At 42.3% G+C, this 14,297-nt stretch overlaps 1 protein-coding gene across 2 annotated transcripts; it reads left to right on the top strand.

Moving 5' to 3' along the window:
• Window positions 1-3,420: 3,420 nt before the first annotated feature.
• LOC135524700 (syntaxin-6-like) lies at window positions 3,421-10,640 on the top strand. 2 transcript variants are annotated; one of them, XM_064952458.1, is made up of 8 exons: window positions 3,421-3,626; window positions 4,121-4,290; window positions 4,474-4,568; window positions 4,828-4,890; window positions 5,168-5,296; window positions 6,468-6,574; window positions 7,079-7,173; window positions 7,968-10,640. In XM_064952458.1, exons 1-8 carry the CDS (start codon window positions 3,592-3,594, stop codon window positions 8,042-8,044), a joined length of 771 nt encoding a protein of 256 aa, XP_064808530.1. In that variant the 5' UTR covers window positions 3,421-3,591; the 3' UTR covers window positions 8,045-10,640. The 2 variants fall into 2 exon arrangements, with proteins under 2 accessions (XP_064808530.1, XP_064808531.1); XM_064952459.1 differs by lacking the exons at window positions 3,421-3,626; window positions 4,474-4,568 and having other exon boundaries at window positions 4,222-4,310.
• The last annotated feature ends 3,657 nt before the right edge of the window (window positions 10,641-14,297 follow it).

The following is a 14,297-nucleotide window of genomic DNA, read 5'->3' as shown; positions in this document are numbered from 1 at the left end:
TGTTTAAAAAAAAAAAAAAAGCATGCCCCTGGGCTATTTTAAAGAAGGATTTCCCCATTTTGGCATGTTGAATAATTATCTAATTGATTAAGGATTGTTTATTTGTATTAATGCTTTTTAATCACAAATATTGAACACAAAGGCCCCCTTTCAGACTGTGCTCGAATTTGAGATCGAGTCCTGCAGTCAGTAAACTGACTGATCCTCAAATGATAGTGAGCCAAATTCCCAACCTGGCCCTTTTCAAGCATGGCCACCTAATCATCCCACTGATTCCCAATTGGCATATATCACTCCTCACCTCTCTATTTTGTGATTTAGGTCACATACACATGTTCGGCAGATGTTATTGGGAGCGAAATGCTTGTGCTTCTAGTTCCGACAGTGCAGCAATATCTAACAATTTCACAACAAATACCTAATACACGCAAATCTAAGTAAAGGAATGGAATAAGAATATATAAATATATGGATGAGCAATTTCAGAGCGGCATAGACTAAGATGCAATATATAGTATAAAATAGAATACAGCATATACATATGAGAGGAGTAATGCAAGATATGTAAACATTATTAAAGTGACTAGTGTTCCATTTATAAAAATGGCCAATGATTTCAAGTCCGTATGTAGGTAGCAGCCTCTCTGTGCTAGAGATGGATATTTAACAGTCTGATAGCATTGAGATCTAATCTATTTTTCAGTATCTCGGGCCTAGCTTTGATGCACCTGTACTGACCTCGCCTTTTGTATGATAGCGGGGTGAACAGGCAGTGACTCAGGAGGTTGTTTTCCTTGATGATCTTTTTGGCTTTCCTGTGACATCGGGTGCTGTCGGTGTCCTGGAGGGCAGGTAGTTTGACCCCGGCGATGCGTTGTGCAGACCGCATCACCCTCTGGAGAGCCCTGCGGTTGTGCATGGTGCAGTTTCCTTACCAGGCGGTGATACAGACCGTCAGGATGCTCTCAATTGTGCATCTGTAAAAGTTTGTGAGGATTTTAGTTTGCGCCTTCTTCACCACACTGTCTGTGTGGGTGGACTATTTCAGTTTGTCAGTGATATGTACGCCGAGGAACTTGTTGACATTGAGTGAGAGGTTATTTTCCAGACATCACACCCCCAGAGCCCTCACCTTTTCCCTGTAGGCTGTCTCGTCGTTGTTGGTAATCAAGCCTATTACTGTTGTGTAGTCTGCAAACTTAGTGGTTGAGTTGGAAGCGTGCATGGCCACGCAGTCATGGGTGAGCAGGGAGTACAGGAGGGGGCTGAGCACAAACCCTTTGTGGTGCCCCACTGTTGAGGATCACCGAAGTGGAAATGATGTTTCCTACCTTCACCACCTGGGGGTGGACCCGCAGGTAATCCAGGACCCAATTGCACAGGGCAGGGTTCAGACCCAGGGCCTTGAGCTTAATGATGAGCTTGGAAGGTACTATGGTGTTGAATACTGAGCTAAAGTCAAATAACACCATTCTTACATAGGTATTCCTCTTGTCCAGATGGGATAGGGCAGTGTGCAGTGTGATGGTGATTGCATCGGCTGTGGACCAAATTGAAAATTGAAATGGGTCTAGGGTGACAGGTAAGGTGGAGGTGATATGATCCTTGACGAGTCTCTCAAAGCACTTCATGATGACAGAAGTGAGTGCTACGGGGCGATAGTCATTTAGTTCACTTACCTTTGCATTCTTGGGTACAGGAACAATGGTGGACATCTTCAAGCATGTTTTATTTATTTATTTTACCTTTATTTTACTAGGCAAGTCAGTTAAGAACAAATTCTTATTTTCAATGATGGCCTAGGAACAGTGGGTTAACTGCCTGTTCAGGGGCAGAACGACAGATTTGTACCTTGTCAGCTCGGGGATTTGAACTTGCAGCCTTCCGGCTATGAGTCCAATACTCTAACCACTAGGCTACCCTGCCGCCCCATGTGGGGACGGCAGACTGGGATAGGGGGAGATTGAATATGTTTTACTCACGTCCTCCACGGAGAAGGAGAGCCCACAGTCCTTGGAAGCTGGCCACGTCAGTGGCATTGTGTTATCCTCAAAGCGGTCAAAGAACGTGTTTAGATCAGTTAGTCTGGAGTCGCAAAGACACCGAATGAGCAAAATAATGCTCTCGGTCAAACACTTCCCTAAACACAGTGGATCCAATTAGTAACCACACAGGTGTGGCTGAAGCAGTTGTAGGGGTTTAAGTTCTAAAAACAGTCAGTGGCAAACCATTACCTGCGGTCCCCATGGTGTGTTTGTAGAGCAGTGACCAACCTCCCCAAATCAACATGTAGAATTTATCTGCAGTGATTCCTTTCAGCCTTGAGCCAATTAGAAAACAAATGTTGTTATTAAATGAGGGGTGAATCTAAATGTTTCTTGCATCCTCTATCACCTCCTTTTCAAATAGTTTTCTTGTAGACGTTCTGAGAGGAATCTGAGACCTCCTCCAATGTGTTTTAATAAGGAGATGGGGAAAGAGGACAGGAGGAAATAAGAAAATAATGGAGATGCACCCATTCCCAAGATGAAGACTAAAAACCTGGGATCCTATAGAGCCCCACAGTGAAGGTGTCATAATACCCATAAAACCTAGCAGTCAAAATGGTTCCAATAGTTTTTCCACCATTCAATTCCCATAGGGGATTTTAGAAACACTTAAAATAATGTCTGTGTTTTGTGTAGACTTACCATGGTGCGAAGTTTTAATAAACATGCAAATCTCTCTGACAAGAGGGAGGGCCTGGGAGGGCATAGGCCCACCCACTGGGGAACCAAGCTCAGCCAATCAGAATGAGTTTTTCACCACAAAAGGGTTTTATCACAGACAGAAATACTTCTCAGCACTCCCTCAGACGATCCCACAGGTGAATAAGCCTGATGTGGAGGTCCTTGGCTGGTGTGGTCTTGGGCTGGCAACAGCTCTTTTGGACATTCTTGCAGTCAGCATGCCAATTGCACAATCCCTCAAAACTTGAGACATTTGTGATATTGTGTTGTGTGACAAAACTGCACATTATGGAGTAGCCTTTTATTGTCCCCAGGAGAAATGCTCACTTACAGGGATGTAAACAAATTTGTGCTCAAAATTTGAGAGAAATAAGCTTTTTGTGTGTATGGAACATTTCTGGGATCTTTTATTTCAGCCCATGAAACATGGGACCAACACTTTACATGTTGCGTTTATATTTTTGTTCAGTATAGTATACCCTTAAATTACCAGTGCCCCACCAGATTATCCCATTACCTGGGATACTAACCTTCGGTTGATGGCCCTCTACCTGCTGAAGGTTGTTTCTTATCTAGGCATACGTGTAACGACTGATGATTAGATACCTTTAAAGATAAATACTTCTGGTTGTTCACATTGCATATCTAAATATTTCAGAAACCAGTCACCAAATAATACACGGACCTTCGAACCGGAAGCAAAATTGTGGGGTCATGGAAACTTTGAAACGTTTTCTGTCGGATGCACGCATGTAAACAGAACCTCTTGTTTAGTTGGTGTAAGACCAACAACAGGTCATGCATGCCTCTTAAGGGGGTACGAATTTGAAACATTAGTATTGCAGTAAATTATTGAGCAAAAATGTCTATGGAAGATCCGTTTTTCGTCGTCAAATGGTAAATAGCTAAGCCAGCTTCAACCGTAGCTAACGTTATATTGTATCCCATCAAGCCTGACGGCTAACGCTAGCTAACTAGCTTGTAACAAATGGGATTTGTTGAAGTTATCCATCTATGAAATTGCATTCGTATTTGACAGCCATTGTCACAATGATGAGAGGCATACGATAGCATTTTGTGGCATTTGTCTAAACGGGTTGGATATACAGCTAGCATTATAGCTATAACTAGCATGTTTACCTAACGGGTAACTCGCTGTCGCAGTAAACAACGTTTAGCTTGTTAGCTACTGTACATTGTATGATTTGTTGAAGACATAAATATCAGTAGCTGTATTAATTATATTTTATGTGTGGCTGTGTTAATATGCCGCTGTGACTGTAATGTTATGTCTTGCCAGCTACCTTTGATATACACACTATTGCATTTCTATGTGATGTAACTAGATATATAGATACATGTACTTTATTATTGACTCTCCTAATCTCCAGTGAGGTCCAGAAGGCGGTGAACACTGCCCAAGGGCTGTACCAGAGATGGAGCGAGCTGCTACAGGATCCCAGTAGTACTTCCAAGGAGGAGGTGGACTGGACCACAAATGAGTTGAGAAATAGTCTGCGGTCCATCGAATGGGACCTGGAGGATCTTGATGAGACCATCAATATCCTTCCAACATAAAATGTAAATGAGTTTAACTTGCACATATATTGGTTTATCAAAATAAATACAGTACTTCCTCCAATTGTAGTAGAGTTCAGTCTTCATAGAGAATAACATATAATGGATTGTCATGTCTTTGGTGCATGTTAGTGTTGAATAGGCTATTCCTTAACAGTGAATGCAAGTATTGTTGAATCAAACCCTAAGAAGTTCAATCTGGACACAGTGGAGCTGACCAAACGGAAAGGCTTCATCACAAGCACTAGACAAACTGTTAAGGTGAGTCAGGCCTGAGGCACACGGGCTTGGAAGGAATCCGGTTGAACTTGAAGTAACCATCACACAAAAATATGACTGCAAGCAGCAGAAACACTTAGAATAATCGGGTTCCTGCACCTTCTGTGCTAAAGGTCAAAATTTAAAAAATGGACCCCTAATTAGAGCGGTTGTGTTTTGTAATAGCCATTGATGATATGATGGCCGGTGTATGCCTTTATTATTATATTTGTATTAATTTCTTTGCTGTTTTCTATTTCAGGAAATGAAAGACCACATGTCCAGTCCAACAGCCTTAGCCATGTCAGACAAGAAAAATAGACAGGTGTGTGTAGCTCTGTATAACTATTGGACTAAGATCTTACTGAACTATTTGCATCTAATGGTGCAGTATGATGGAATGCACTTGTCAAACATGTAGCACACATTTTAAAGCTTTGTTGGTTCGTTGACACTGCAAACATCCTCCATTAACATTGGTCAGAGAATAAGTGCCATTTGTATTGGCTGGATCCTTGCACAGAAGACTCCTCCTCACCATTGTAGTTGAGCGACTTCAGCAGATCTCATGTGTAATCATTTCTACTCTACTCCTCCACCAGGCTCTGTTAGGGAACAGTGGGTCTCAAGGCCCAATCTGGCAACCAGGACCTGACAAATACACCCGTCTGGATCAAGAGCTACGTACGGCCAACTCCATGTTCATTGATGAGCAGCAAACCCAGCAGCAGGTATAGTTAATAGAAATGTCTCACTCATTCTTATGAGTTTGATATCGACTATTGCTGATTGCTGTACTTACTATGTGCTGGATTTGACATTGTTTTGGCAAAGGAATAATTTTTCCTCATCAGTTGCTTTGTGTGAAATCAAATGAAAAAAAATGGCACATGCACCGAATACTTCAGGTGTAGACCTTACCGTGAAATGCTTACTTACAAGCCTTTAACCATCAATGTAGTTAAAAAAATTTGAGTTAAGAAAATATTTACTAAATAAAATAAGTTACACAATAAAATAACAGTAATGAGGCTATGTACAGGGGGTACTGGTACCGAGTCAATGTGCGGGGGGTACAGGTTAGACAAGGTCATTTGTACATGTAGGTAGGGGTGAAGTGAGTAGCAGCAGTGTAAAAACAGAGGGGGAGGTCAATGTAAATAGTCGGGGTGGTCATTTGATTAATTGTTCAGCTGTCTTATTGCTTGGTGGTAGAAGCTGTTGGGGAGCCTTTTAGACCTAGACTTGGTGCTCCGGTACCGCTTGCCATGCGGTAGCAGAGAGAACAGTCTATGACTTGGGTGACTGGAGTCTTAGAAACAATTTGGGCCTTCCTCTGCCACCGCCTATTTATATAGGTCCTGGATGGCAAGAAGCTGCACGACCCTTTGTACTGCCTTGCGGTCAGATGCCGAGTAGTTGCCATACCAGGCAGTGATGCAACTGGTCAGGTTGCTCTCTAAGGTGCAGCTGTAGAACTTTGAGGATCTGGGGACTCATGAATCTTTTCAGTCTCCTGAGGGGGAAAAGGTGTTGTTGTGCCCTCTTCACGACTGTCTTGATGTGTTTGGACCATAATAGTTTGATGTTGATGTGGACACCAAGGAACTTGAAACTCCTGACCCGCTCCACTACAGCCCCCTCAATGTTAATGGGGGCCTGTTTCGACACTCCTTTTCCTGTTGTCCACGATCAGCTCCGTTGTCTTGCTCACATTGAGGGAGAGGTTGTTGTCCTGGCACCTCTGACCTCCTCCCTATAGACTGTCATCTTTGTCGGTGATCAGGCCTACCACTGTTGTTGTCAGCAAACTTAATGATGATGACATAAGACGTCAAGACGTCGGCATTGACCTGTATGTGTGTGTTCCTGCGTGTATGTTTGCATGTGTGTGTGTGTCAGCTCATGGCAGAGCAGCAGGATGACCAGCTGGAGCTGGTGTCTGGGACCATCGGGGTGCTGAAGAACATGTCTGAGAGGATTGGTATGGAGCTGGATGAACAGACCGTGTACGTACACAGCCACATCAACAATAATCAATAACAGGGTTTCAGGTCTGCAAAGATAATCAGGTACTGTATGTATCAAGCGTGTCTGACTAGGAGTGCTGATTTAAAGATGGAATTCACAGTAGGGAAACGGCGTCACTGTCCGTCCCACCGCTGTTGATTTGATTTAGTTTTATTGACGAAGCATGGGTGAGGAGCGTTGCCAACATGGTAAAAAATGTCAGTCCATTTTCTGCTGTTCTATCGTTGTGCAGTGATGTCTGAGGGAATACACTGTTTTCTTGTTTGCAATAACTTTACTTGTTGTAATATCGCATATGGACGTGGTAGTTTCACCATTAAGGAGTCCATCTTTAAGATCAGTTTTGACTTTTAGATTATCATTAATAATATTATATGTAGAGAGGGGACCTGATCCTAGATCAGCACTCCTACTCTGAGACGTTTTATCAGTACAGGTATATATCTTTCCTGGTATCTACAAGCATCTCTTCTCTCTTGCAGGATGCTGGATGACTTCTCCAATGAGATGGAAGGTACCCACTCCAGACTGGACAATGTCATGAAGAAGCTGGCCAAGGTCTCCAACATGACCACCGGTGAGTAATACAACAGTCTTTTTATTCACCACTTTTTACCTTGAGGAAGAATACACTTCAAAGTTAAGAAGCCATCTCCACTACCGCAAATGTTCAAAGTCTGCCACTTACAGAGGTTACCGAGGTGGCAGTAATGTATTATTGTTGATGTCTTTTGATGTTCTTTAATATGTCCAGGTCACTGATGTATGGATGGTCATTAAAGATGATATATGCTTTACTTGAGAGTGGCTTCCTGTTGAAGGGAATGTCTGTGCCAAATGACCTGGAGTCATAAAGGGTCACGGCTGGAGAGGAAGGAAAAGTACCCCCCCCCCCACACCCCATCAAATGGTTGCACCACCTTATAAGGAAACACCCTCAGGAAGCTTTCAACAGGAAGAACTCAGGAGACAGGGAGTCAAATGAAATCTGGCCGTTTTTTTTGTCAGGATATCCTGCCGGTTCTTTCCCCCCAGCCCCTAGACAATGTGCCTGCCGGTACTTTCCCCCCGGCCCCTAGACAATGTTCTTAGGGTTTTATATAGTATTATTCCCCTGCTATTTGTTTCCCCCCTTTGCAACATGCCACTCCAGTTGCAACTTTAAAATATGATTGTTTCAGGCTGAAAGACATGATAGCCTTCATAGAACATAAATTCTTCACAATTGTATGTATTTGGACCTTTCATGCCTTAATATGTCTGAAATAATTGTGTTATTTATTTTTACAAAAAAAAACTGCAGGTCAATTGCTCCTCCTGTTGTTTGATACAGTTCACCCTCCTCTCTTTCTCTCTTCCCTTCTCTTGCAGACCGCCGACAGTGGTGTGCTATCGGCATTCTACTGGCCATTCTGTTTGTGGTCATCATGCTCCTCTTCATCCTATGATGACCGTCCTCCACCACAACAACACCCCTGTCTCTGTTTGACCATAGGGATGGACTTTACATGGGGCTTGGGAAAACATAAAGGTTTCCATTGACATAGGGAAATGGCTATCCATCCCAACCCTCTTTTTACTACATACTGCTGAATATACAGCGATTCTTCCGTAGCTGGTGCAAGTTTCTGCTCAAGCAATATTCTCAGTTGTCATTTTAGCACTAAACTTAAACTTTCCTTGGCATCTCTATGTAGGATTTGGCCCTATGTGAATACTAGGCCTCAAAATATTTTCCGGAAACCCATTTGAGGTAAACCAGGGTGTAACCAGGGTTGTTGCATACTCCTTGTGACATTTTAGTGTTAATATTCAGAGAATAATGTATGAAGAAGACTCTACTCCGCTTATCTAATCGTTAGTGTTTTTACTGAAAGGGGCTTGTCTATCGTTTCTCGCTGGAAAAACCCGTACGGCTAACTGATGCACTGTTGGCATAAAACGTTTATATGTATATATTAAACTGTATATATAATCTTAATTAAAACAAAACACTGGAGGTCCCTAACAAGGAAAATAATATATATTGCTAAGCGGGTATACATATCACTAACCACACTAAAATGGTTCAACTTTATGTGTTATTATATATTTTTCTTAATCTATGTTCTTTCTTTTTGTACTATATGTATTTTGGGGTGTAGGCTTATACACGATCAACAGGTGTTTAACACTCGCCTGCGAGATCAAGTCGCTGCCTGCAATACTGAACGTAGTGGAGCATATCCATAGACATCTGGAACAGGGCTCAATCCTGAATTTATGTGTCTAACGTGAGCAGTCTTATCTTGTACGTAAAGTGGCATGATCTAGAAGTCCTTGTACCACATGTCTATATGTTTGGTATCTTTCAGTCCGACAACATTTCACCATGAGGGTCATTCTAAAGACTACATGCTTATGAACAGTGTGTGACACACCCCCAGGTGTACTTGAATCTAGCATGTCAACAGATCTAAGGTTGTTTATCTCAGCGACTAAGGGTCATGCATTTGTTTTGAAATGTGGTTATGTGATTTTTACAAGGCCTTTATACCAAAGGCTTGTGTTAAAAAATGTGCTAATTGAGAAGCCTGACCTGTGTTGTGGTTTATCAGTGTTACAGGAACCCTGTTGTAATAATGATTAATGGGGGAAATCATCTGACTGTCATGCCTGGGTCGTATTCATTACGGTACTCCGTAGCAAAACATTTTGCAACAGACAAGTAATGTTTTAATTTCAGTCAGCTTTCTTCTGTTTGGTGCTTAATGAATACAGCCCTGGGTGTTGCAATAAGACAGACTGAGAACAGAGATCTGCATAGCCAGTGCTGTTTGCTGATACTGTAGTAGGCTGATGCTCTATGTTATGCTAGGGCTGGAAACTTCATTTTGATCTTGCTTCCCTGTACATCGCCCCTACCTTGGGTCCCAGGATAAATCGTAAATTGAGGGTTGAATGAATCTGCTCTGTGTGTTCCTATACAGTTCAAGGAGAATCATACTGTTATGTTAGTTATCGTGGAAACCTGGTAACAGTTTGATTTGAATAGGCCTCAACTCATTTGAGGACTTGATATGAACGTAATACATTAATTGACTGTATTTTAGGTTGTATCACCTCAATCCACAAATGACAGTAAATCAAGACAGTCAAATAATGCAATACACCAGAATGATCATGTGATGGTATGTGATGGTACTACTATATGAAATATATAATGGACACTAGTTATCAAATCTGAGTTTTGAAAACACTCCACAGTCTTCTTTTAAAGGTTTTATGAAGTTAGAAAGAAATATTGTATGTCAATTGTTTTTTATTTGTTGTTTATTTATTATTTCATGACGGTTAGTTAACACAAGTTTACTGTAATAGGAATACAGTATTGCATTTATAGTGTATATGACATCATTAGGTAGAAAACATTTACTAACATTTCTTTGTTTTCTTTTTCAAATGGTCTCTTTTAAGCGTCCACACATTTTCAGCGGTGTTATATCTGGTAGAAAGGGTGTGACTTGGTTGAAAATATTGGCATTTATTTCAGATTATGGATATTTTGAAAGCATGACAATGACCCAGACAATGATGTACCATCTCAAAATCACTTGTCAGTCACAATTTTTTTGAATTTATTGAAGTTGCAAGTAATTGTGATGCTGTATTATGATACAAAGTACCCTTAGTATTAAATACTGTACTTAATGCACAGCAAAGTCACTGGTGATAGGTGGATGAGACCTATTTGGTGTATGTGATAATAAATAGTACTGTTTGTGGAGAATGGGTACGGTCCATGACATTGGAAGTCATGATTAGTGTTTGATGAGGCGAAGCGAGAGGTTTCACTCGCCAAAATCTGATTTAAGCTTGTCGCCCACCTTTGGGACAACGACTGTCATCATATACAGATGTCTGGTGTTCCTCTTGTTTGTGTAGTCATGTGTCTGGAGTGTATAAAAATGCTTTTTACCCTTGAACTTTGACCTCATGTCATCGTATCATGGCTGTGCGTCTGTCCTGAAAATAAAAGAGCAAGCAGGATGCTGCAAAGATTCACTATGTTTCAGGTCATTTCAATAACATATGAATGATGTGCTCAATTTGCCTGATTCTCCTGTGTTTTTAGAAGGGTCTACAGCTCTTGATGGAAACCAATACTAGCTGCAGATCTAGGATGAGAATACCCTTCTCTGTTCCTATCCATGTAGACGGATGATAAGTTATCTGGCCCTGTATTATTGGTTATGGGGACCTTGTTCCTACTCAGGGTTATTATTCTTCCTGATTAGTCAAATCCTAATTTCTAGATGTTCTACGTTGTACTGATCACGAGCCTCGTCCATTTGGCTCCAAGGAATTGTCCTAGGATGTACAATGAGTGTACAAAACATTACACCTGCTCTTTCCATGCCATAAACTGACCAGGTGAAAGCAGTGATCCATTATTGATGTCACCTGTTATATCCATATCGGTGTAGATGAAGGGGAGGAGACTGGTTAAAAATATATTATTAATCCCTGAGACATGGATTGTGTATTTGTTTGAGTGTGTCAAGACCTGCACCGCTGCTGGGTTTTTCACGCTTAGCAAGGGGTGTGACTCATTTTTAGGAAGGTATTCCTAATGTTTTGTACACTCATTGGATGTTGGGAAGGTTCTAAGAGGAAAAGGGGAGACCGGGTTAATGTCAGCGGGGCCAGCTGGGCCGTTGGTGGCAGTTTCAGACGTCATCTATTGATCCAGACAGCCAGAAGGGAGCAGAGCACTTCTTATTGAACATCACTGAGCAGTGGTTGAACCCAGGCCACTTGACAGGTGGCCCTCTCCTCTCATGTTTCCCCGCCCTCCCATGTTTTTCCTTTGTCCGGAGAGGAAATTATTAGTCATCCACACCTGGGTACCCCACTCACACACAGCGCTCACTCCTGAATACAGCACTCCGTATCTGTGGAAAGACAATGGTTTACAGGAAGCCAGAGAAGTATAACATAACGCTGACACGAAGTTTGTCCTCCTGACATTGTCTGATAGCAATGACAGTGTTATTTTTACCACTAGATTGCAGCTTGTACCACTAAGGGCAAAGAGCTTCCTCGGATCCAGGAAGAGATGGAGACTGCTATGAGGGGATGTTTGGAAGGCACTGATATAATGTGCAAATCTCCATATAAAAGAAGAGAGAAATTACTGTATGCGTGCGTGTGTGTTCATATGTGCCTGGTCCAGGAGGTTGGTGGAACCTTAATTGGGGAGGATGGACTGGTGGTAACGGCTGGAGCCGAGTAAGTGGAATGGTATCAAACACATGGTTCCAGGTGTTTGATGCCATTTGCTCCGTTCTAGTCATTATTATGAGCCTTCCTCCCCTCAGTAGCCTCCCGTGGTGCCTGGCAGTGTGTACATGTGTTTGTGTGTGTGCAGGAGCACCCGGCTAGGGGGTTGGTGGTGTACTTGGTGGGGCGCAGGTGCATGTGGCAGGTTCCCAGCTCCCCTCTTGTTCCACAAAAGATGAATAGAGGGACCAGCTAAGCACACGCCCCCATAGAGAGGAGAGGAAGGAGGGGGTTCACCCAGCCCCTCTAGACAGCTGGTGTCAGTAGCTTTGTAATGCATGGTGGGGGTGAAGTGTTTAGGGCTCAGACGTTGTGAGTATTGGTATACAAGAGAAGGACAGTGGAAGTGATTCCTTTGCTGAATTCTAAATGGACAATGAGTCACAAGAGTGTATACATTCATCTATTTGATCTACTTTGATTGTTCTCCACCAAATCATCTGCCTGAGACACCTCTATAGTTAAAGAGGTCTTGCGGGGTGTGTTGGTGGTGATATACCAACCTTCATGTTACCAGGGGGATATGGGGGGGAAGGATATTGATCACACTCCCCCGTCGGTCTCCCTTTCTCCAGACCACCTGAGGCCCTGGCTAGTCAACTCTACACAACGGTCCCCTCTTCCCAAATTCATCCCTCTTTCACCTCTATTGCTGAAAGTCAGAGGCCATTGACTCGAGTGGTGAAAGATGACCCATACAGCTGGTTGACATCGGTAGATACTGTGTAGATGCTTCTTGTTATTGAAGTGAAGCTGACATAATTTGCATTGAGGAGGACACAATCAGGGTTTATAATTTGAATAATGGAGAGGACAATATTGAATAACATACAATTCCAATGCAACGTATGAAAGAACAAGTAGTACACAATGTGTTATTTGGACCATAGATATAAATAAAACAAAATACATATTGCGTGACAGTGAAAAGTCTGTTCTTTGTACACTTTAATACTGGTGAAGACATGAGGAGTCATTTAACGTGTCGATACTTTCAGTGCTTTCCTATCGTCAGTCACCCATGTAATGACCTCTAGTACCGTGTATTTACTGTTGACATGTCAAAAATAATTGACTATGCATTTTCCCAATGGGTCTGACATCAACTTCTCTGATCTCGTTTCTCATCGTTGTCTCTACAACCCAATGGTCTGACATGGTTTTCAAATGCCTTTCTTCAGACAATCAACCAGACACTTAGGAAGTTATTGCTTTGTGTACAGTGCATTATTGTAATGACATTAACAAATCAGCAGCATTGGAAAGGACTTTGTACATTGACAGATGAACCCAGAATTCAGATCCAAGACTGACTACCAACTGGGAATAACCTAATAAAAGAGAGATGATTAGATAGCCTGGTCTCACATCAGATGTGACAATGACCATAGGAGTTGGCAAGACCGCATAAACAGATCTGGGACCAGGCTAAGATAAGAGGGGTTCAGTCACTGTGAGTACCTTTCTGATCAATAGAGGAACTTAATCCTATTTGGGTACAGCACATTTATATGGCAAATGTCAACAAAAAATGATTATTTGTTTGGCAAATAGACAAGCAAAGAAGAAAGTGGAGGATCCTTCAGTACAATCAAGTTGGCATGGATATAGAGTGTTAATCAATGTGGACCGAGGAAAAAAGTCAAACAAAATGGAAGGTTTTGTAGTGATGTTAGATAAGAACAGTCTAGGATAGAACACACAAGAGTTCAAAGAATTAGTAACACATAGAAATAGTCATTTACAAGTTTGTTATTACTATTGCAATTGACAAAATGTAGTTGAACCTGGGTCTGTAGTGACGCCTCGTGCCTTAGATCCGACAGACCATTTCTGTATGGACCTTGCTTTATGCACAGGGGAATTGTCATGCTGAAACAGGAAAGGGCCTTCCCCAAACTGCTGCAAAGTTGGAAGCACAGAATCATCTAGAATGTAATTGCATGCTATAGCGTTAAGATTTCCCTTCGCTGGAACTAAGGGGCCTAGCCCAAACTATGAAAAACAGCCCCATACCATTATTCCTCCACCAAACTTTACACTTGGCACTATGCATTGTGGCAGGTAGAATTCTCCTGCCATCTGCCAAACCCAGAATTGTCTGTCGGACTGCCAGATGGTGAAGCGTGATTCATCACTCCAGAGAAGCATTTCCACTGCTCCAGAGTCCAATGGAGGCGAGCTTTACACCACCTGACGCTTGGCATTGTGCATGGTGATCTTGGGCATGTGTGCGGCTACTTGGCCATGGAAACCCATTTCATGAAGGTCAAGACGAACAATTCTTGTCCTGATGGTGCTTCCAGAGGCAGTTTGGAACTCTGTACTGAGTGTTGCAAAGGAGGACAGACAATTTTTACACGCTATGCTCTTCAGCAC

This window comes from Oncorhynchus masou, chromosome 31 (genome assembly GCF_036934945.1).
Source record: "Oncorhynchus masou masou isolate Uvic2021 chromosome 31, UVic_Omas_1.1, whole genome shotgun sequence".
Lineage (NCBI taxonomy): Eukaryota > Metazoa > Chordata > Actinopteri > Salmoniformes > Salmonidae > Oncorhynchus > Oncorhynchus masou.
Note: the sequence above shows the minus strand (reverse complement) of the source record. Positions and strands in the feature narration are given on the sequence as shown.

Bases quoted from the DNA above. Each gene is read 5' to 3' on its own strand.
- LOC135524700 (XM_064952458.1), top strand. From the start codon at position 3,592: ATGTCTATGGAAGATCCGTTTTTCGTCGTCAAATG. The intron at 4,291-4,473 runs ATATCCTTCCAA...CAGTGAATGCAA, and splicing joins GGATCTTGATGAGACCATCA to GTATTGTTGAATCAAACCCT. The intron at 7,174-7,967 runs GTGAGTAATACA...CTTCTCTTGCAG, and splicing joins GGTCTCCAACATGACCACCG to ACCGCCGACAGTGGTGTGCT.